Raw genomic sequence first — 21,723 nt, 5'->3', positions numbered from 1 at the left:
TTTTCTCTTTTCAGATAGTAGCTGCCACATGTTTATGCTTCTCCTGTTTGATAATGTCATCGAAACATATTTTCACCCTTCTTATAAATGTAACATCTTCAAGAACAGAACTGAAAATAATGTTGTTTCAGATATTCTAAAATGTTGAGATCTGCATCTTAAACAGTATTGTCTGATGTGATGAATAGCTGCATAGCCGAGCTATTTCAATCACTCTTGCATATGAAGGGTTGTTCAAATTCTAGAATAGCTATTGTAGATGTTTGATGGAGTCTGTTCAGGAGTGTCTTTTATCATGATGGTGTCAAGTAGAAAACTTTGGTAGATAACCTATGCTGATATGGTTTCAAGGGAAAGTGAAACTGTGTGGGGATGGAGTCAAATATCCCAAGTTTTTCAAACATCATAGTGGATTAAAGCCTGGTCTATAACTGTGTCAATTAGTGATGTGCATTTTTTACTGATATCATTATACTAATACAAACACTAGTTTGGATGCTTTTATACTGATATAAAGGTGCCTTATGGGAATAGCTATGCTGGCATAAAGCACCTTTATTCCAAAACAGCTGTATCCATGCTAGAGAGGTTGTACCACTTTAACTGCATGCCCAGTCTCCTAGCTCCTTGTGCAGCATGCACCTCAGGAATCCACCTCAGATTTTGTTCTAACCATGCCAGGCTCCACTGGCTTCGATTGGCACACTGAGTGAGAAGCCTGGGAAAGAGACACACACATCTAAGTGTGTCCATTGTAGCAACTTGAAGGCAAGAGCTCCCTCACAGAGCCTTGCTATCTTGAGCTTAGTGACATCTGAGATCTGTCATGTTTGTTTGAAGCACTTCACTCAAGGAAGTGATTTTTTTTCTCCATTTTGTGTTTTGCTTGGGTGCTGACACCAACTTATAGCCTGCAAGATATTCTTCTCTGCACTATCTATCAGAAATGTGAATGTATAGGAGTTTAACAATAGGTTAAAAAAAAGGTATGAGAAGCAAATAGATATACTGTCCTTTTTGTTGCAATGAAATACAATACAAAATCTGTATGGATTCACCTGAGGCCATGGACATTGTAGGACTTCCTGATAAGTCCCATATGCAGAAATGCGGGTCCTCAAATGGTCAGAATAGAGGGCATTGTTTTGACCCGTTTGAATTTCTGTCAGTTCCAGTTTCTTTTATTGCTTTATGTGATAACGTGCATGACTTTGTAGTGTCTGATTTTTATTTCCTGTTGAATATACAATTTTTATGACACGTAGTTGTATGCATAACTTTTTACAATAGAGATCATTTAGCTGTATTGTGAATCAAGGATGTGTGGGTGAAGATAGAAATACGGTAAGGAGTCTGAAGTTTAGTTAAAATGATTGTAGATAACTTGATCTGTACTTGCTATATATGGTCATGCAAGAAAAGTCTGCACAAATCCTCAAGACATTTATGGACTTCTCCGAGTCATCTGCCAGAGCCAACTGCGTCAGCCAAGAGATAGAAAATTTGTTAAACTGCATTAAGTTCCTGAATAGCTGCAGCCCACAGGAGCAGCTGTTTACTATGGGTGTTCACAAGGAAAAGGGTGCAGGGGAAATACAGTGCATTCTGAAGGCCTTGCAGTTGGTAGCAGTTTCCGAAAAGATGGATGCCAGTAGAAGTCCCCAAAAACACAAGTTAGTTATTTTTACCATCGTTAAAACAGTGACTTTCTAAGTGCTCAATCTCCTGTAGAAACTGAGAATTTTTGTAACAGTAAAACTCTTTTTTTAAGTACAACTTATCACCTCTCCCTTCCATGTTAGTAAAAGAGCAGTCAGTACTCGTTTTGTTGATTTATTCATACACAAGTATATCTTATTTTAATGTTATTGATACATTGTGATTCACTGCTATGCTTGTATGTTTTCAGTGATAAGAAAAAAAGTGAGCACAGGGACGGTAAAATGTTATTTGCTTCTTGCTTTAATACAGTTGGTTTCTTTTTTTGGTCTGTCGCTTTCTCCTGTAATATACTGGAACAGTTCAGAGTTAAGTCTTATAAATTTCGGAATTGGTCCCAGCTGAGACTACATGTTGAAGTTGAGAAGATACTGCTGTTAGAAACAAATGCCCTCACTCCCCCAACACAATAAGACTATTAAATAACTCTAGTGTGTTGTGTTTACTGTGATTCCTCGATTGATTTCTTTATATCTGTTGTACAAGCATATGCACTATGGGCCTGAGCCTGCTTCCATTGACTTTAGTGGGAGCAGGGACAGATCGAGCGTCACACTTAAGAATTGTGTGGAAAAAATCGTTCTTCTGTTTTAGAATGATAATCTTACAAGTTAACATGATTGCTTAAACAACACCAGGAGATCTATATTGTATTTGTCATTTAGATCAACAGAAAGAAAACTTGCACTTTTAAAACGGGTATAAGTTATGAACTGTTGAAATTTGACACTTAATATAAATCTGAAGTTATGTAAGGTTTTTGCTTTGAATACTTTTTCTTTTAGTAATGCCAACATCATTCTGTATAATCACACTCAACTGCAGACTAATATGGGTAAATCTATTTTAATAGCTTATAAGTGAAAAGACCTGTGCAGTCTTCTCTTTTTGCAAATGAATGTATTGCTTGTGATGATACATGTTCATACCACTAGAATTGAGATTCTTCATCTATATGCAGAATGAAGAAGCATGAGCACAGCACAGTCCACTATGTTACCCAGTATGCCTCTGTTATGGTTTCATGGCATGACAACTAGGGCTAAGAGAATAGTTATACTTTGGCTTCCATTAAGTCTTGGACCCTTAGAAGCTGCTATTTAGGGTGGTAGATGTGACAGTTGTTTGGTGATGTAAACACTTCAGCTAGTCTACAGGAAATGGTCTAAAATAGCAATAATGTTTCGGTCTTACGTCAATGCTTGAGATGTGTTCTAAGGAAGAATCCTTTTGCACTTTTTTTGTTAGTTATGCTGTCTGATTCTTACCAATTCAGATCAAAATTGTGACTAATATTATGTCGGTCAGAAACAACTACCGAGGGCTCATGAATGTTTTAGCCAGTGAAGAGAGCAGAGCTCAAGTAAGGACTATTACAAACACACAAATTAGTAATTGGACCTATATTTAGACAGTTGGTTTGTGGGGATGGGCATTGTCTCAGCTTTGGCAACCGAGTGGGGAGATCTTGTGCAGCTAAAGGAAGCAAGGGTAGCATATTTGAAAGATTTAGTTACAAGTAGTGCTTTGGTTGCACATATTTGCACCTCATCTGTCTTCACTTTCATTAATTCAATTATGCATGTTCAGTTAGCCAGGATCTGCAGGTGTTTATGAAAACTGGGGAAAAGTGCTCAGTTTTAAAAATCCAACAGGGATAATAGCACATGATCTGAAAATTTAGGATGCTCCTGGTTTTCTGGGAAACATGGTTGTCCTACCATTCACATAAGAACTGTTCCCTTCAAGGCATCTCAAGACCCTGTCCTTATTGACTAATCTTACACTTTGTCTCAAACTGTCAAAAATGCAGCTTTGTGTTTACAATCCCATTTATACCTTCTGTTAGTGCTGTTAGGATTTCTGAAGGATTGTTGGTTGTTGGACATTGAGTAACTCTGACCATGAATATGTGTGTACAGTTATTCCCATTACAAGGTTTCCACCTGTGCGCCATCTATTTAGTGTCACTTGTCACCTTCAACAGGTAAAAACAATGAGCAATCCAGTGGCACCTTTAAATGTGTTAGTTTCTTTCATTTATTTCATTTCAACTGAATAAGTGGGTCTTACCCACAAAAGCTCATGACATAATAAATGTGTTAGTCTCTAAGGCAGGGGTGGGCAAAAGAGCTGGATCCAATCATGGTCTGTGGGTGGGTAAGCGGGGAAGTATCCTGGCCCCGCCCCTTCTGCTTGAGGCCCACCCCTGCTCTAAAGGTATGTCTACACTGCAGCGTTATTTCGGAATAACTAACATTATTCTGAAATAACAAAGAGTTCATCTGCACAGTAAGCCATTATTTCAAAATAATGGTGATCTGGAAGGCTTCTTACTCTGACTCCTAATAACTTTTATTTCACAAGGCGTAAGGGAAGTCGAAGGATGAGTGTTCTTCAGCTGTGCAATTGATGTAGCTGAAGTTCTGTAACTTAATTCGACTCTTGCCCAGCTGTGTAGACGTGCCCTAAGTTGCCACAGGTATGCTGCTTGTTTTTATAGTTACAGACAAACATGGTTACCTCTCTGATACGTTCAACAAGTAGTTTAGTGCCACAATAATTAGCAAGAAAGCAAGACAAGGTATTTGCAAGGGGGGAACCCCTATAAGCCCAAGAGTTAATCCATAGGTTTTAAAATCTATTCAGTTACAAAATAACTCCCAAGCTTTCCCATTCAGTGATGATTTGTTCTTTCTCAGTGAGCTTTGGGAATATAAAAATGTAACAGATAAGGTTAACAAGTGAGGGATGAAAAACAATTTCACTATTTTTAAAATTTACTGAAGAAAGTGCACTCATTTTTAAAATTGAAGGAAATAAAATGAACAGTTTTTTAATGCCTTAGATTTTAGCTCCTGGTAAAGATTGTGTCATTTGATTTTCAGTAGTTGTTTCTCCTGTGAGTGAATTTATGTTGTTGACAACAGTTCAAAGCTTCATAATTTTCTGCTTGTGTCATTTTTGTCCAATGTTAACTTTGTTTTGTAAGTGACCATAAGGTTTTTATTTTTAACATGTTTCCTAAATGTGTAGCTTGCTAAACTGACTTGTAAAGTGATATAAAAAACTAGTTTGACATAAGTGGATACCAGGGTGTGTCTGCTGCACAGTTTACACTGTCAACAATTTTGATGGTGATCAATAAGAGTTTGCACATTGCATAGGTACAGAATAAAAAGAAATTAAAAAACAAATAGGTTTAAATTGGAAGAAATTATAAGATCCTCCAAAGGGAGAATCATCAGTGGGCCTGATCACATATGCCTGTGGTTAAAAAAATTATTGGGGGGAGAAATACTGGAGATGGCTTGAGCAGGAAATCTCTGCAAAGATCTCGCAGATTCCTGCTATGTTGTGTTGGGAGGGGTGCCCATAGGGTCTGTCCAGAAACTCTGCAGACCATGAGCTGTCCACACAGGGCCCCCATAAATTGTTTGAGCACTCATTTCCAGGATCTGATGGAGGTAAGCATGGTGCCACTGAAACAGCTTAATCTACCTTCTAGCAACTTAAACTTTTCTGCCACTTTCTTCTAGCATTACTTACATAAATAAAACTTTGCTTGATTAGTGCTGTCATCAAGGAAACAGTTTGTTTAATAATATCAGAACATACAGTGAAAGTTCTGTTTACTGCAGAGGGGGCCCTATGGTGGGGTTCAGTTTTTTTTGGGGGGGGGGGATAGTTCATACTTTTAAACTGGAATCCCCAGTAAATCAGACTTTTCACAAATGGACTATTCTTTCATTTTACTGCTGGGTGGACCCATACACTGAAAAAATAGGTCAAGAACCATAATCTAATTTTTCTCCTAATAAATAATTAAAGCTAATGGAATTTTCACGAGATATGTGAACTGAAATCTTTCTGAAAGTGTGGTGTACATTCTACTACTGTAAAGCAAGATTATTTATTTATCATTATGATAGGTAGACATTTACCTATAAAATGTAATTAAAAAAATTTTTTTGTGTACAGCGGAGAAGCTGGAGCATTAATGTGTTCTCATCTGTTAAAATGACCAGGAGTATCATAGTAAATTGATAGGAACATGAATCTTTCACTAATGATTACCTTAGATACTAAGTAAAGGTTTTAGCAGCCTTAAGCAACAAGAAGCTTTACAGCTCATTAAATCATACCATAAATTGAGCAACAGAATTGTTTGATCATATGTTTTTCAACTTGCCTTATTTTAGGAAATGAATTCCTTGTCTCAGCTCTTTTGCAATATCTGCAGGTAGAGTTTCAATCTGGAGGACTAAATTGATTCCAGTGAAATTTATTACACACAAAAACAGACTTATAGATGTTTCCATTAATACTTTTTTCAAAATTGTTTACCTTTGAGGGCAAGGTATACTGGCCAGTCACAGAAAACTAATCTGTGGACACAACTGGAAACTAATAATAAAATAACATATAGGCAGAAGTGGTTATTGTTATGAGTGAAATGTTGGATGACCACAATTTACTAGTTAATTTTGCCTCTAACAGGGGGAAACATGTAGGCATGCCAGATATTTGTAAGTGGCCAATGGAAGTGTAACTAGAAGCAACAGCACTCAGATTTAACTTAACTTCCATATTACCTGTAAGTTTTGAGGTACAGTTTGGGCCTTAAAATACACCTACGAAGTTTAGCATTACTTTTTTTTCTAATCAAATGCTATGTGCTTGGATGCTGGGTTTTTTTTCTTTAGCTGTATATGAATATGAAATAGTTTCAATCATATTGTATATTAAGATAATGAATGTATGGACCAAATGTATATAATTCTCACCTGGAGGTTACAAATGGGAAATATTTCTCATTTTAAAGAAATAAACCATAAGCTGTGTAAAAATAATTTTTGACTAGGAGAGGCTTGCTCCTGGCTGTCCCTCCTTTTAAATTATAATGTGGATTGAGCTAACAAATACTTTCCCTTGAAAAAGTATTCTACTTGTTCTTTAAGTCTCTTCGGAAAACATCTGGAGTCATAATTTTCAACCTTACCAGTTTTCAGTGTAGTGCCAATTGTTAGTTCCCTATTACATGTAGCCTGACAAGGAAGGAAATTCAAAAGGGTAGGAGGGAGAAAAGCTTTAGCATCCTCTTGTGATGAGCCAGCTCCAAAATAGAATGTGACAGCTGAACTAATGATGTCACGGATGCTGATACAGCTGGGCTGCTTCTCATTATGATTCCTCCACCAGACACTTCTGATACTAACCAGCCAATGTGCATCTAGAATGGAGAGTCTACAGAACGGATCATAGAAAATGTGGCAATGCAGGTAACTGCACGAACACTTGCCCTCCCCTAGTGGTTGCCCATTGCACTCTGTCCCCTCCTCCCCCAGTGACTGAGAGCTGTAAGATCAAGACAATGTTATAAGACCACTTTATAAAACTATTACACGGCTTTTGTTGTGGCATTTTAGAGGTGAATGAGATCAAGTAGTCTGGGATCCAAAGGTGTTGTGTAGCTTCAGAGGTAAAGTAAATTAAAAGTACAGTGTTTCTAGCCTAACCTTGAGTTGGTGTATCTATACACCAGTGCAATATATGAAGATGGGAATAGATGAATAATACAGTCTGGGTATCAGACATATTTGGTGTCCAATTTTATATCCTTGATTTATTGTTGGTTCATTGTCTGAAGGGTTATTTTTAAAGCCAATGGAAAAAGAGGTTAAAATTATTGGGTTTTGGATTTTATTGTGTTGCTCTTTTATCAAAATGTAAAATTCGTTGTTTCTTGTCTCTTTAAAGAGAAGACATACTATATTGGCCTTCAGTGTTGTACAGATTTGATCTTGATAGCACCAGAACGTACTAATTCATACTCTTGAGCGTCTGCATTTGTCTATGATATAGCAGCTTTTTCTGAAAAAGGCAGTGTCCCAATAAATCGTCCACAGGGAGTGCACATTTGGAGGGCAAGGAAAAATATGCTTCTAATTTGACCGTATAGGCGCGCTTGAGTACTTTGACGCACTTGTGTTGACAAATTATCATTTGTTCTAATGTTCAGCTGAATGTACCTTTCTAGCTGCAGTGCTGGATCATAGTGATTTGCTACAGAGCTGTGTGTGAGGGCTGAATCTGGTTGCATTTCCTATTTTGATCACTGCCCTGACAGTGAAGGCCACTATATATGTAAAAGGAAAATAAATCATATATAGTTCTTACTAACTGACATTATAGATTCCCATGAGTAAGAATTGAGCATCCTTATTTTTGTCCAGTTTAGGGCAAAGAAGGTAGAATTGTATCTTTCCATTAATATAATATTTGGTACTATAGTCTGGTAAGTAATTTCTCAAACTGCCAAAAATAAATCTAGCTGGAGTGATTTATCTATTGTCTTGGGGGCAGATGTAGTTTTTTACTACTTTTGTGGTTTTATTTTTTACTTCCCTCTTTTGTGAGATGTCTGAAGCTTTAATGCCAGTTAGCCTGGTAAGTGCTTATGAGATTACTAGACCAAACTCAAACAATTTGCAGAAATAACTGGTGAGTGATGATGGATAGTCCATTTCTTCTTTTTACAATGTTATTCAGTGCACTTACCATTCCTCTCAAAATGTGCACTTACATTCTGCTCCAGTATTTTTTTTGGTTATTCTCAAAGTTTGGTACATTAAAGGAGATAATATGAAAGGTGTTAAGGTATTAATACCTCTATTAACTGTAGCTACTCTTCCAAGGTATCAAAGTCTTGTGTATACTTTATTGCCTGTAATAAGAGACCACCACTCCAGGAAGACCAGAGACTGCGCACATTCGATCCCCAATGCAATAGCATCTTCTGTATTAGGATTGTATCATTTATTTTGAACTTTAGAACCCATAAGGGCATATTGTTTACATTCATAGGATGCATCTACATTACGAAATCTTGTAAGCATGGTTTTATTAATTGTGGAAACTGTAGAATAATATGGCTCAAATATTTTTACTATCATATCATGTAATCTTGGTTATTGATATTTTGTTTACTTGGAGGATACATTTGGAAATCTGAAATTGGAATGTGGGAGGTTGGTGAATGGAGACCCATGTTTCAAGTGGTAAATATATTTGCAGTTTCTAAGCCTATAGTCAATCTGTTGTTTAACTGGAATTTTAAACCATTACAGAAAATATTTCACAGGTCATTTTCCAAATGACCTAAGGGCCAAATTCAGAATTAGTGTAAGAAGCACAAATTTACTGATGCTATTTGAGTTACATCAGGGTTTCATTTGGACCTTATGTTATACTTTGAGAGGGGTATTGTTTTTCTTTCTTAAAATAGAAACTTTGGTGGCCTGAAGTATTTATCACTGCTTTGATATTTTAAATTCTGACCCATTTTAAATGTCTGCTGGTTTTATCTTGTGATGTAATCATTCAGACTTTTACTGTTAACTAATAAGAACCACATAACATGTTGCAAACAGCAGTACGAGATTTTTGAAATACAAATCCAGGATATTTTATGTTGTCTACATGATGCATAGAATGGGGGAAATGAGGATCAAATTTGTTGACCTTTCCTTTCTCTTCCTTTCAATGCTAGCCATCACCTTCTCCCTGATTTTCTTTCACCCTTATGAAAACAATGTCCTTCTTCCTATTAATGTTTAATATGGAGCCACCAATGTCTCTGTAGGCTGGATCCCTACATAGTTTGCACAATCAAATCAGGGCACTACATATCCCATCTTTGCACAGTACAGTATGCGCCAGAGAGTACAATTCAGTAGAAGGCTCTTTTCTGAGGCCCACCAGGTGAATGGAAAGGAATGCAGGAAAGGTTGATGTTAGGGTGGTAGCTCTAAAAGGACCTGCTTTAGTATCAGTTTGGCTAAGACACGTCTGGCAAAAAGCAACTTTTGGTTACACTGTGTGTGGACCTGGCTGTGATCGATCTCACTTTAACATCATGAAACTCCATTATTTTCAGATCCATTCATCTTAACCTTTATAGCCGAAGCTTTAAGCAAAAAAACTTTGCACTGCGCCTGGCTTTCAGCATTCTGCAAATACAGGCAGTCCCCGGGTTACATGGATCCGACTTACATCGGATCCCTACTTACAAACGGGGTGAGGCAACCCCGCACTAGCTGCTTTTCCCCCTAGCAGACCAGGGAGACACGAAGCTAGCGCCCCCCCCCAGCAGACCAGGGAGACGTGGAGCAGCTTTTCTCAGCAGACACCTCAGCTTGAGAATAAAGGACTGAGGGAAGTGAGGTGTGGAAGAATAAAACTGAGCTCTGGAGAAATGTTTGGCTAGAGTTTCCCCTACAATATGTACCAGTTCCGACTTACATACAAATTCAACTTAAGAACAAACCTACAGTCCCTATCTTGTACGTAACCCGGGGACTGCCTGTAAGTGATTTAGGATAATTGCTGAACCCAGATGTCCTGTACTTCAGTATGCAGTGCTGTCACCAGTTTTATCTGTGTGGCAGCTAAAAATTGGAAAATGCAACTGAGCTAAAACCCTGATATTGACTAAGCAAAGGTCACTGAGGGAGAAAAATCATAAAACTTACACAAGTTGATGCCACACAAAGAGAATTTACTGTTGTACCACTCCAGAATAGATAACAAAACAGATGAGAGGGAAAATATCAGCAGGTATGAAGGTATCAAGTGACACTTGGGTGGGATTCTTCTCTTTATGCACTTAAGTTTCTCTGTTCTAAAACAGTGGTTCTCAAACTTTTTGGCTCATGGCCCACCTGGCTCAATGCAAACCTTTCTGTGGACCACCAATTGCTAATGGAAACTCGCCATTAATTATGCCCAAGCCATTTTGCTAGTGCTGAAGCTAGGGAGAACTGGTTTAATTTAACCAGCTGGATAGGAAATATAAATTATTAAACAGATTAAGGATGTTAACTTTCTCATGTTACTTTATCAAATTTCATTTTGAATGAAGTAAAATAATTTATGTCCAACATACAAGATTCCCATGTTTTCTTTATTTATGGCTGGGGTGGGAAAAATCAGTTGGCGAGGGGAGAAGCGGCAAGGGAAGGGGCAGTGTGTGGCCAGGAGGGAGGGTGCAGGAGCAAGGGTGAGTTCAGGAGTAGGGTCAGGGTAGGGTGTCTGGCCAGGCGGGAGGGTGCAAGAGCAAGGGAAGGGTGCAGGAGCAGACAGGGGGTAAGGTGTCTGCCCAGCACAGAGGGTGCAGGAGCAAGGGAATGCAGTTAGGTGCCAAAGAGAGTTTTATATGGCTACCATGATATTCTTAGGATATGGATGTGTACTATAAGGGAATAGCCATATGATACAGTGCAAAGCCAGGCAATGAAATTGAAAGGCTATTTGATAAATTATACTTAAAACATGGTTCTTCAACTAATCTTTGACACCTTCCTCTGGATTCTGGTTGCTAATTTATCCCAGTTGTGATATATTAACCCTCTGAAACAGTTTAAAAGATATGGATTATTAAATGGCTTCAAACAACTGCCATTTAAAAAAAAATTGCCAAATAAATGTTTCCATTTTCCTCCATGAAATTACATTTGATGTAAGACTCAAGATAGACAAGATTCAGTTTTGGACCAATGATAGATTTCAGATCTTCTATTTTGCGGAGCAAGGTTTAAAAGAAAAGACTTTTTAGTGCTGGAAAGAAAAAAAAAATTGGCTTTCGTAGACTAACCAGCTTTCTAAAGTCTCTAAGATATTGACCCTTGAAATTGTCATATTTAAATTTATTTTAAAAAGGTAATGTTGGAAGACTTTTGTGGATTTGATACTATTATAACTAGATGACTCTGATTTTATAGATAAAAGGATAAAAAATTAGTGTCAATTTTTAGAAAGGTTGAAAAACATTTTTGTTTTAAGACATACACTGCCTGATTGTATGAAGACATACACTGCCTGATTGGTATAAAGTTTTACTGACTGTTGTTTGGAATGACTTGTGGACCTCATGGCTTTGCCACTGGTCAGTCCATAAGTCATGCTAATAAAAACCTGAATGAGGTATTGCATTTGTTGTGTGTAGTCTCTATATTGTAGATATATTTATAGCTATGCAGACTATACAAATACTGCATATGGTTCCATAGAATAGATGGTTTGCACTTCAAAGAGGGATTCAGCCACTTAGTTTTGCATGAAGAATCTATAAAATGCTTTTTGGCATAGAATGAATGTTCTGAGAACTTCTAAGTGCATCTGCTAGAGTTAAAACTAGTTGGATTAAAAGAAGGTCTAAAACATTTAGTCTTAGATCACCGTACTGCGTGTTTTTGGTTTTTTTGTCCCAAATGATCCAGATAGTGAAGTAAGACTCTCCAGTCTTATCATGTAGTATGTGTAGGTTACACCTGAAGCCTTTTAAAATGGTTTTTAAGGACTAATGCTCGTTTGATCTCATCATGCTTCATAACTGAACTCTTCTTTAGCAGGGGCTAATGAATTATCTCTGGAAGAACCATAAAGAATTCCAACTTTCAAAATGACTATTTCTCCTTGTTTTTAATGAGCCCTGTAAAAAGGTGCCCTCTTTCAAAACTGCTGCCATCTCCAATAGTGGTGATGCTAAACTGCCCCAGGTGGTGTCCCTGGTGCCTTTCCTCTCTTTGAGTGTAACTCCCATTAATGCAAATTCATATGTCAAAAGGAACTTTGACTGTAAATTCAGGTCTGTAGCTGGAAAGCTTTTCAGGTGGATGCAGAAATGGTATTCACATCACTCTTTGAACAGACTGAAAGAGTTCACTGCCTGATCACCATGAACACAGCCTTTAGCCAGTTATTGTCATTTTAACAATCAGAAGTGCGTACTAACCTGGAAATTGTTAAATTGTAAACATGAGTCTGATCGGAATGAATTCTAGCTATACCATTGATTAAACAAAAGTTGTCATAAACTGCAGTCAGGCTTCCAAAATCAGTATTAAAAAAACTAGACGAAAAAGACATTCCTAAAAACATGACTACGTGCTGGTCCATTTTAAATATTTAATAATGTTTATTCTGATCAAAATGATTCCTTGTATGCTTTCTTTTTTAAAAATGGCTCTTTCCTGAAGGAATCCTTTCGTTTTTCTCTTTCAGGACCTGCGCAAACAGGTAGCTCCATTATTGAAGAGTTTCCAGGGGGAGGTAAGAAACTATGCATTTGTGTAGCTTGTCACTTCTGCTTGCCTAAGTTTGTGTCATTCTGGTGTGCTATAGCCATTCAATGGAGATGTGTGGACAAAGGGCTTTGCCAATGGCATGGAGCAGTTCGCAGGAGCAGGGTCCATATGCATACGAAAAAGGAATATATGTTAGTTTATACAGATGCTTAATAATGTACCTGTTCATGTGTTTTAGGAGTCCTTGACATAACATAAAAACATTACAAATACCCTAAGTGCTGCAGTACAGTGGGGAAAGAGCTTACCACCAGTATATCCGGCAACTTAAAAACTGAAATCCTCCCCCCATCCAACAGCACCCACCATTACTGTGTGAACATCTACAGCCATGTGGCTGTAGCACACTTATTAACATCTAGGTGGCCTAGCTGCCACTAATGAGGGACAGAGCCCCAACCCAGCAGGCGTGAGTTACACTTCCTAAATGTGTTATCAGCTGTAAGCTGATTGTTTTACTGTTGCAGGTCCAGTCACAGCATGGAGAAATTTAAGTGTATACTTTCAGCAGCACACAGGGAATTAAGTGTACATTCATTATTTTTAATGAGGGTTATGTTCCTAATTCTTTGTGCATTGTGCTGAATATGTACCTCAAACTAGCAATAATTTCTTTGCTTGGAAACTGGATGCTTTTTTTAAACTACTTAATTTTCTGAACATAATTATAAAAAGTTATCAGATGAAGTTCCTTATATAATAGTAACATGTGAGAAAAAGAATGGCACGTGTAAGCCAGTTTGACAGTGGGAACTGACACATTACAATTGCTCTACAGGTTGGACCTCCCTTGTCCAGCACTCTTGGGGCCTGACTGACCTCGAAAGGGAGAATTTTGTGGACCAGGGAAGGTCCTCTGCCACTGGCCCCCAAATCCTACATTGTATGAGCACAGCTGGCTTGCTACCACCTCAGCCGGCACCCTGCCTTGGCCTCTCCCTGCCCTCTGCTAGCCCACCTGGGCTACTCGCCCAGCTGCCACTGACTCCCTGGCCTGGCTGGGCTGCTGCAGGCTCTGGCTATAGCTCCTTGCTTCCACGAAGACCCCTTCCATGGGGCTTTGGCCCGAGCATCACATTGCCATGGGGGCTGCTGGCCCCTGGCCAGGCTGCCAATCCTGGTCTCCCCAGCCTTGGCTGGCCCTTCTGCTGTTAGGTTCCTGGGCTCTCTGGTCCAGGAGCATCTGTGGTCTTGCAGGACCAGAGTGCCGGTTTTCCCCCAATATGTCATATCTGTTTTAGAGAAATCACTACTGGATTCAGAGCTGTGTTGCTGGAGGGTGTCAGCTGCTGTCTGAGGATGCAGCTGTGCAGGCAGCAGCAAGGGTGGCAATAACGTACCACGTCATCCTTACTTCTGTGCTGCTGCTGGCAGTGGCTCTGCCTTCAGAGCTGTGCCCCCAGCCAGCAGCTGCTGCTCTCCAACTCCATAGCTCTGAAAGCAGTGATGCAGCCAGTAGCAGCATAGATGTACGAGTATCAGTACTGCAGCACCCCACAATAACCATGCAAAACTCTTCACCCTCCCAACTTCTTTTTGTCAGGCCCCTACAATTACAACACTCTGACATTTCAAATTTAAGTAGTTGAGATCATGAAATTTAAAACTTTTAAAATCTCCTGACTGTGAAATTGACCAGAATAGACCATTAATTTGGTAGGGCCCTGCGTATAAGCATTTACTGGATCTGCTGTAGCATGGCTCTCTGCTCCAGTTGAGCTCCATGGTGGATGTGACATGAGCCTAGATCATGCTGGGAGGTAATCTGGGAACATATGACATCATTGGACTAGATGTGGCTTGGAGGGGACATGAATTTAAAATCACTTACGTTTTCCTTGTCCTCCCTGTGCATGATGTGTGGAGCATTCAGCACATACGCTTGCTGTTAGCTAATTTCTTTAGACCTTGTCATTGGTTTTCTTCATTAGTATTTTTTTTTTTTTTTGCTTTTAGTTTGAGCTCTCAAATTGTTTTCTTTGTATTTCATTACATAATATCAGTGGATATTTATAAAGCAAAAAATACAGCCAGAATGTTTTGTAGTCTATAGATGTTTATCTCAATCAGGGGAAATTGCAGATGGAAACTGTTTCAGTTACCAAATATCCAGTTTCCATTAGCTGCTGGAAAGAGCTGTTTTCTTGGAACTTTAAGTAGGAAAGTAAGAACATTCTGAAATAGAATGTAGGATACTGCAAGTTTTAAAATGCAGTAAGAAAACCTGTCAGAGCAGGGTGCATGTAGGGGAAAGCTAGCTAAAGGAAAAAGTGAAATTCTAAAGGTTCTGAAATGCACAGTATACTGGTGATTTTATCAGACACTTGTTTTGTAAGCCTAGCGTAGGTCATATTGAGTCCCAACATTACAGTAACAGTAACTTCACAAATACAGTAGCATGGATGGAAAAGCAATACATCAAACAAAAGTGCAAAAATATTACCAAACATTTTTACACTGTTAATTGGGAAATAACAATCTATTTGGAATATATTAATATTGTATGATATTCATTCCATAGTTAAGATTGTATGTGCATTTCTCTTATAAGTAAAGCTTTGTGTTTCACAACTGGGAAGTAAGAGATTTGATTTGTGTATGATTTTGGAAATTTTAGGGGTGGACACTTAAGCTTAGGAGATGATGTAAATAAGGTAAAGAATTATAGGAGAATGGGACCTATTCTGAGTTTGAGTGAAATTTTGTAAAGAACATCATTTTATAGGTGTGTTGGCGGGACTCTGCTGAACTCTACTTTCAACATAAACTCTTTTCAATCAGTTTTTTGTTTGTTTACAATTAATACATTGAATATGCTTCTAGTTAACTTTTCAATCGCGGTATCTTGGGCTAAACAAAGGCCAAAATGAATAAATAATAGCCTGAATATTTTGTCTGATTACATTTTTTCCTAAGTGAGAAAGGAAATGCCCTTAGTTATCATCTGAATAAATATTGTCTGAGCATAGTACATAATAGGTTGCAAAATGGGTTAGGTTTATATAAGCAGATGAGCACTTGCACATGAAATCCTAAATATAAAGCTTTATGTTCTTAGGCTATGCTTTCTGTTATAGAAATAAATTTGCTTTGTGGAAATTTAATGTCCAGATACATATTTGTGATGTCATAAAGTAGATATTAAGGCTAGAAAAGGATTTCCTGGGGTTATTAGCATTCTTTTCATGTGGCATAGCAGGACTGTCCAACAGGAACAGAGTAATCCCTAATTTGGAGCATCCTTTAAGGCAAATATTCTGAAAGAGTAGACTGATCTTCTCTGACTGCCATTTCTAATTTTCTTTTTAGAAGGCAATGAGTTTTAGGTGTATTACCATTCTGATGAGAGCACTCTGGCTCAGTACTTAGCTAAATTGCTCTCTAAGCTATTGATTTGGTCAGTAGACTATTTAGTAATTGTGTCTATGCAAACACCAGAGTTGAAAATATGATCAGACGAGCGTACTGAAGCTACTAATCATATCAGTGAAAGGGTGCTTTAATGAGTTTGTAAACAGAATGGCCTAAGAAACTTCAGTCATATGTTCTTGTGTGTCTGCATTTTATAGGTTAATGCTAATCTCAATCTTTTCTTCTTTTTTAAATTTCCTTTTGTTAAATTCACAAACCTGATTAATATGACTTCTTTCCTGTAAGTTTACTCCATGATGGCTCAATTAGAATAGCAGTAGAACTATGGTTCAATGTTCAGGCCAACTTCATAATTGAAAACACATTTTTTTTTCTCAAAAGCTGCAGCTGGTTTGGTTCTGCTCATGCAGAAAAGGATATAACCTTGCATAACATAGGAAATGAACGGTTGAGAGAGAAGCCAAATTCAATTTCAGTCAGATATTTTGAGGATAAGTCCATGATCTATGGAAGCAGGGGAATGAAAAGTGTGTGTATGTGGAAAGCAGCGTATTCAGCAGTCTATTAATCATGGCTAGCCTGGGTGCTGTTGTGTGCTGTTGCATTAGCACTGATGCTAGTACAGAGGCTGGAGAGCAGCCAAGCACTCCAGAAGTTAACCTCTTAAAGACCCTGAGCTGCTTTCTGTTGAATAAATGTAATTTTGTGGTCAGAAATAAATGCTTGTGATGTAGTAGGAGCTTTGAAAACAACAGTAAAGCAAAGCCATTACAAATTGCTCTGTGTTGTGGAAGTCAACAGCATACATCAAAATTCAGAGCTTTCATCTCATTGATTTCGGCCTAAAGCTTTGCAGCTTTTCAATAAGAGTCCTATTAAACAATTGTATGTAACAGACAATGTAGAAGAAATCTAATATTTCCACTAGATAATTGTTATCTTTAGCATTCTCTCAGCAGCTGTCAATGGAGTTTTTCTTTCTTTAACATGAACACAGAAAAAGGTTTCACACACTTTATTTTAATCTTGGGTTATGATCCTGAACTGCAAAAGAAAACACACTGAGCAAGTTGGAACAGCCGCCATGCTGCTAGGTTTTGTTTCTTTGCTTTATTCAAATGCGAAGATGATCAATTTCAGCTAGGTTTGTTGCAATTTAGACAAAGCTTTCCCTCAGGAAGGGCATTTAAATATGTTTGGAGACCTGGAAAGGAGTACTTTCTCTTCTTGATGAGAATGTAGGACACCCATGAACATCAACCAGAGTTATACACACAGGACAGATGGAGAATATGCCTTTGAATATACTATTTCTCTTCTCTCAAAATTATTAGCTGTACAGACTATATGAACTCTTCTACAGGTCAGATAACGTGCAACCCCAGCACAGAAGGGAAGGGCATGACTAGCTTCTCCACATCTGCTTTATCCACCACACACGCCACTGGCATTTTGTTTCCTTCCAAATTACAAGGCCTTGTTTTTCCTCCTTGCAAGATATGAGTAAGTCCCACTGAAATCAATGGAAGTTCCTATCCTATAGTAGGAGAATCTAGCCCAACACAGCGCCTCTGGTGGTGGTCAGGCTTCATGCTGCCTCCAATCTGGGGCAGTACCGGAAGGTATATTGCATTTTATAAATATTCCCTTCCCATATGTGTTTCCATTTTGAATTGTATCTGTGTTAGAATGTGCAGGGATGGCATATCCCGTAAATACTTGGATTTCCTATTTTCAGGGTGTTTGAATGTAGGATGAACAAACTATTCTGAAAGACCTGAGGTGTACCACTGGGCAATATTAGCTCTGTGTTAACTAAGTTTTGGGGTTTTTAATTTCCTTTTTAAAAAAATCTCAGCATCCAGATGTACTGTAGCTCACCACTCTGCCTCTCTTACCTTGGACTCCTTGAACATACTTCAGTCACAAAATGCGCTAGCTGCGTGTTGGTCCCTTCACTTCCTCTGCAGCATCTTGACGGCTCCCTCCTACCCATGAAGGGGGATGGAGACCTGCAGGTTAAGGAGCTAATGCAGGTACAATGCAGGGAATGATGTGACATCACTGAAAGTGTTTTTTGGAGTGAGTGGCACAGAGGGTTTGGGGGTGGGGACAGAGCTGAAGTCCTCTGACATTCTGCACTGCATGTCCGATTCTCTTCTTTTCATGAAGTTACTTCTTATACTTGAAAGTTGGATGGAGCTTCATAGCAAAGACATTTAAGATACTTTTCTCCTTACTTTCCATTTCATGGATGAGAGCTTGGCATCCTTGCCCTAGTCATTCACAGGAATGATGTCCAGTAGGAAGGGCTGGCAACCTTACTTGTTTTCCAGATATCCCTTGAGCAGGGGACAGATTAACACAGGGTTTATGGGATCCAAGTTCAGTTACAGTTAGAGCGACCTGAACTCAGCAATGAATGGAAGGCAGAGCAGTAGGTGGCATGGGAACTGCGAACTGTCATTCAGTTATGAATATCTACTGGGCTGGACTGGGCAGGAGGATCAAGGACTTCAGAATTCAGAGGAAGACAAGAATCCATCCTATGACCTCGAGAGTAAACCCGTCTCCATGAAGGCCATGGTTGTTGGCCTGAGAAGAACAGGAAGAACCTCGAGGTGTTTAGAAGACTTAGGTTGTCGTGGGGACAGAAGAGCTGGAACTTTGGAGGATCTGAGTCCCATTTTATAGTATTATAAAAGTAAAGGTCTGAAAGGGACCCCAGTAGATCATCTATTCCTGTCCCCTGCACTCCAGATAGGACTATGTATTAACTTGCCCATTCCTGATGGGTTTTTGTGCCATCTTGAAAATCTCCAATGAAGGAGATGCCACAATGTCCCTACAATTTTGTTCCAGTGCATAGTTATCCTGACAGAAAGATTTCCCCTCCCTTTCTGTAATTTAAGCCCATTTCTTCTTGGGCTACCCTTGCACTTAACAAGAATGTTTGTTGTCCTCCACCTTGAATAAACTGTGAACTTGTTCTTCCTCACTTCTCCAGACTAAACAAATTCAGTTTTTTTTTCCATTTTTTTCTAAGAGGTCAAGTTTTCTAGTCCTTTAATAATTTTTTTGCTCTCCTTTGGACTTTCTCCAGTATGTCCACATCATGCCTGAAATGTGTTGCCCAGAATTGAACACAATACTCCAGTTGAGGCCTTATCAGTGCAGAGTAGAGTGGAAGAATTAATTGGGTCTTGCCTATAACACTTATGTTAACACATCACAGAATATTTTTGCTTCTTTTGCAACAGTGTTACACCGTTGACTTGTATTTAGCTAGTGGTCCACTATCAAACCCAGACTCCTTTCCACAGTACTCCTTCCACGGCTGCTATTTTCCATGTTGCATGTGTACAACTGATTGTTTCTTCCTAAGTGGAGTATTTTCCATTTGTCCTTATTGAATTTAATTCTATAAATGTCAGGCTATTTTTCCAGTTTGTCCAGATAATTTTGAATTTTAATTCTATCTTCCAAAGCACTGGCAACCCCTCCTAATATGTTATTTTCCACAAACTCTAGGCTATTATCAAAATCATAGGTGAAACTATTAAACAGAATCAAACCCAGGACAGATTCCTTTGGGACCCCACTCAATGTGGTCTTCTAGCTTGACTGTGTACTAGGGATGTGAACAAGTAGCTGACTATCCAATAAGCAAATGCTTATCGGATAGTCAACACATTAATTGAATAGTCATTCGTCCGCTCCCCCCCCCCCCCCCCCCTCTATCAGAAAGAGGCAGCGGGGGTGGGGAGAAAGAAGAAGGGGCGTTTTAGGAGGCTGGAATGAGTGGGGAGCAGACCCTGCTCCCCTGGCCATGTGGCATGTCCTGTTCCCTTGCCACTAAAGCAAACCTTCCTCCCCTGCCATGCGGCAGGTTCCCGGTCCCATCCGCCAGAACAGGATCCGCCTCTGCCACACGGCAGGTGCAGGCCCCGCCTGCTGGAGCAGAACTCACATGGCTCTCCAGAGGAGCTGGAAGGGGGAAGAATTTTTTGTGTGCAGCCATGCAGGCATATACCTTTGCAGGAACTATGCTGTAGACCATTCTCTGGGAAAGGTTTTCCAACGAGTTATGCACGCACCTTATAGCCACTCTATCCAGGCTGTGTTCCCTATTTTGCTTATGAGAAGATCATGTGAGACAGTGTAAAAAGCCTTACTAAAGTCAAGATATACCACATCTACAGCTTGGCTCCTCTCTACAATGGTTGTAACCCTGTCAAATTAAGCCATTAAGTCAGCTTGACATTATTTGTTCTTGACACATCCATGCTGTTACTTATCACCTTATCTTCTGTGTACGTCAGGTTGCTTGATTATTTGCACTCTTATTTTTCTGGTTACTGAAGTTTAAGATGACTAGTCTGTAATTCCCCAGCTTGTCCTTGTGCCTCCTTTGATAAATTGGCACTACATTTGGCCTCTTCCAGCCTTCTGGAGCTTTTCCCATCGTCCATGAATTTTCAAAGATAAAATTGTTAATTTTTATCTAATCTGTATTGTGTGGGTAAGTGTAACTGGTGAACGTTTCCCTAGGACTGCATTATTCAGAATGTGGCATTCCTGTGCACTTTATTAGAACAACTGTGTTCAGAGGCTTACATTGGTTCCTTAAGCCCTCATTTGTGTTTTTAAAAAATATAGTTTTGCTAAAAATACAAAATGGGCTGCAAGTAAATATCCACCCTTCTTCTTAAGAGGTCCTTAAAATCTTTTTAAAATGTGTTTTAATTTTTGCAAATTATGTTGTTTTTTGCTTTGTGTTCTGTCACCTGTGGGTTTTTAATTAAAACAAAAATTCCTCCGCATGTTGATTCATGGTGATATCACTGCTAGCATTAAACAAGGGTAAGTTTTTAGTCTTCTAAAAGATGATACGGTGCCTGGTCAGAAAGTGGTCTCTAGCATGCATAGTGTTTTGCATAGCTGTTAGGATGTATCACCCTTGAAACAAACATGCTAATGATTTAGATGAAAAAAGCCCAGGCTCTTATAGAGAATGAACTGTAGCATTGCTTCGTGTTGTTAATACCTACTAGCACTGCTATTTGATTTCCAGGTGGTTCCTTCAAGAAGTATGGTATGGTTTAACAAAGTGAAAAGCATGGTGATAATCCTTCACTATTGTCAATGACACTTCCAAACCCTCGATAAATTGAATTCAAACTACATTAAAAAGAGCTAAGTTTGTGATGCAAAATGACAAGAGTAAAGAAATTCCTAGTTGAGTCTGTGCACATTAACTCAGTACCTGGGGTTATCCCATATATAGAGACCTCTGTAATAGGAAAAATGTGACCAATAAAGAGATTTGTTTTTGTTTGGTGTATGCATTCTTATTTTGTGGCAATCTGAATGTCAGGAATCTATTAAATTAAAGCTCAAATTGTAAACCCTTTTCAGTAATTAGCTTTTTAAAAGTTAATTGGACATAGTTACCATTTTAAGAAGGTAAATTAGTTGCAGATTG

At 38.8% G+C, this 21,723-nt stretch overlaps 1 protein-coding gene across 6 annotated transcripts in view; it reads left to right on the top strand.

The window, feature by feature from the left end:
* The window catches only part of CUX1 (cut like homeobox 1), a 398,058-nt gene that overhangs the window by 134,726 nt on the left and 241,609 nt on the right, over positions 1 to 21,723 (top strand). For all 6 annotated transcript variants that reach the window (XM_075904409.2, XM_075904408.2, XM_089772231.1 and 3 more), the window contains exon 3: positions 12,784 to 12,831. In XM_075904409.2, the coding sequence (XP_075760524.1) occupies positions 12,784 to 12,831 (48 nt within the window). The remainder of the gene's footprint in view (positions 1 to 12,783; positions 12,832 to 21,723) is intronic.

Source organism: Pelodiscus sinensis, chromosome 21 (assembly GCF_052426305.1).
Source record: "Pelodiscus sinensis isolate ZL-2025 chromosome 21, ASM5242630v1, whole genome shotgun sequence".
NCBI lineage: Eukaryota > Metazoa > Chordata > Testudines > Trionychidae > Pelodiscus > Pelodiscus sinensis.
Note: the sequence above shows the minus strand (reverse complement) of the source record. Positions and strands in the feature narration are given on the sequence as shown.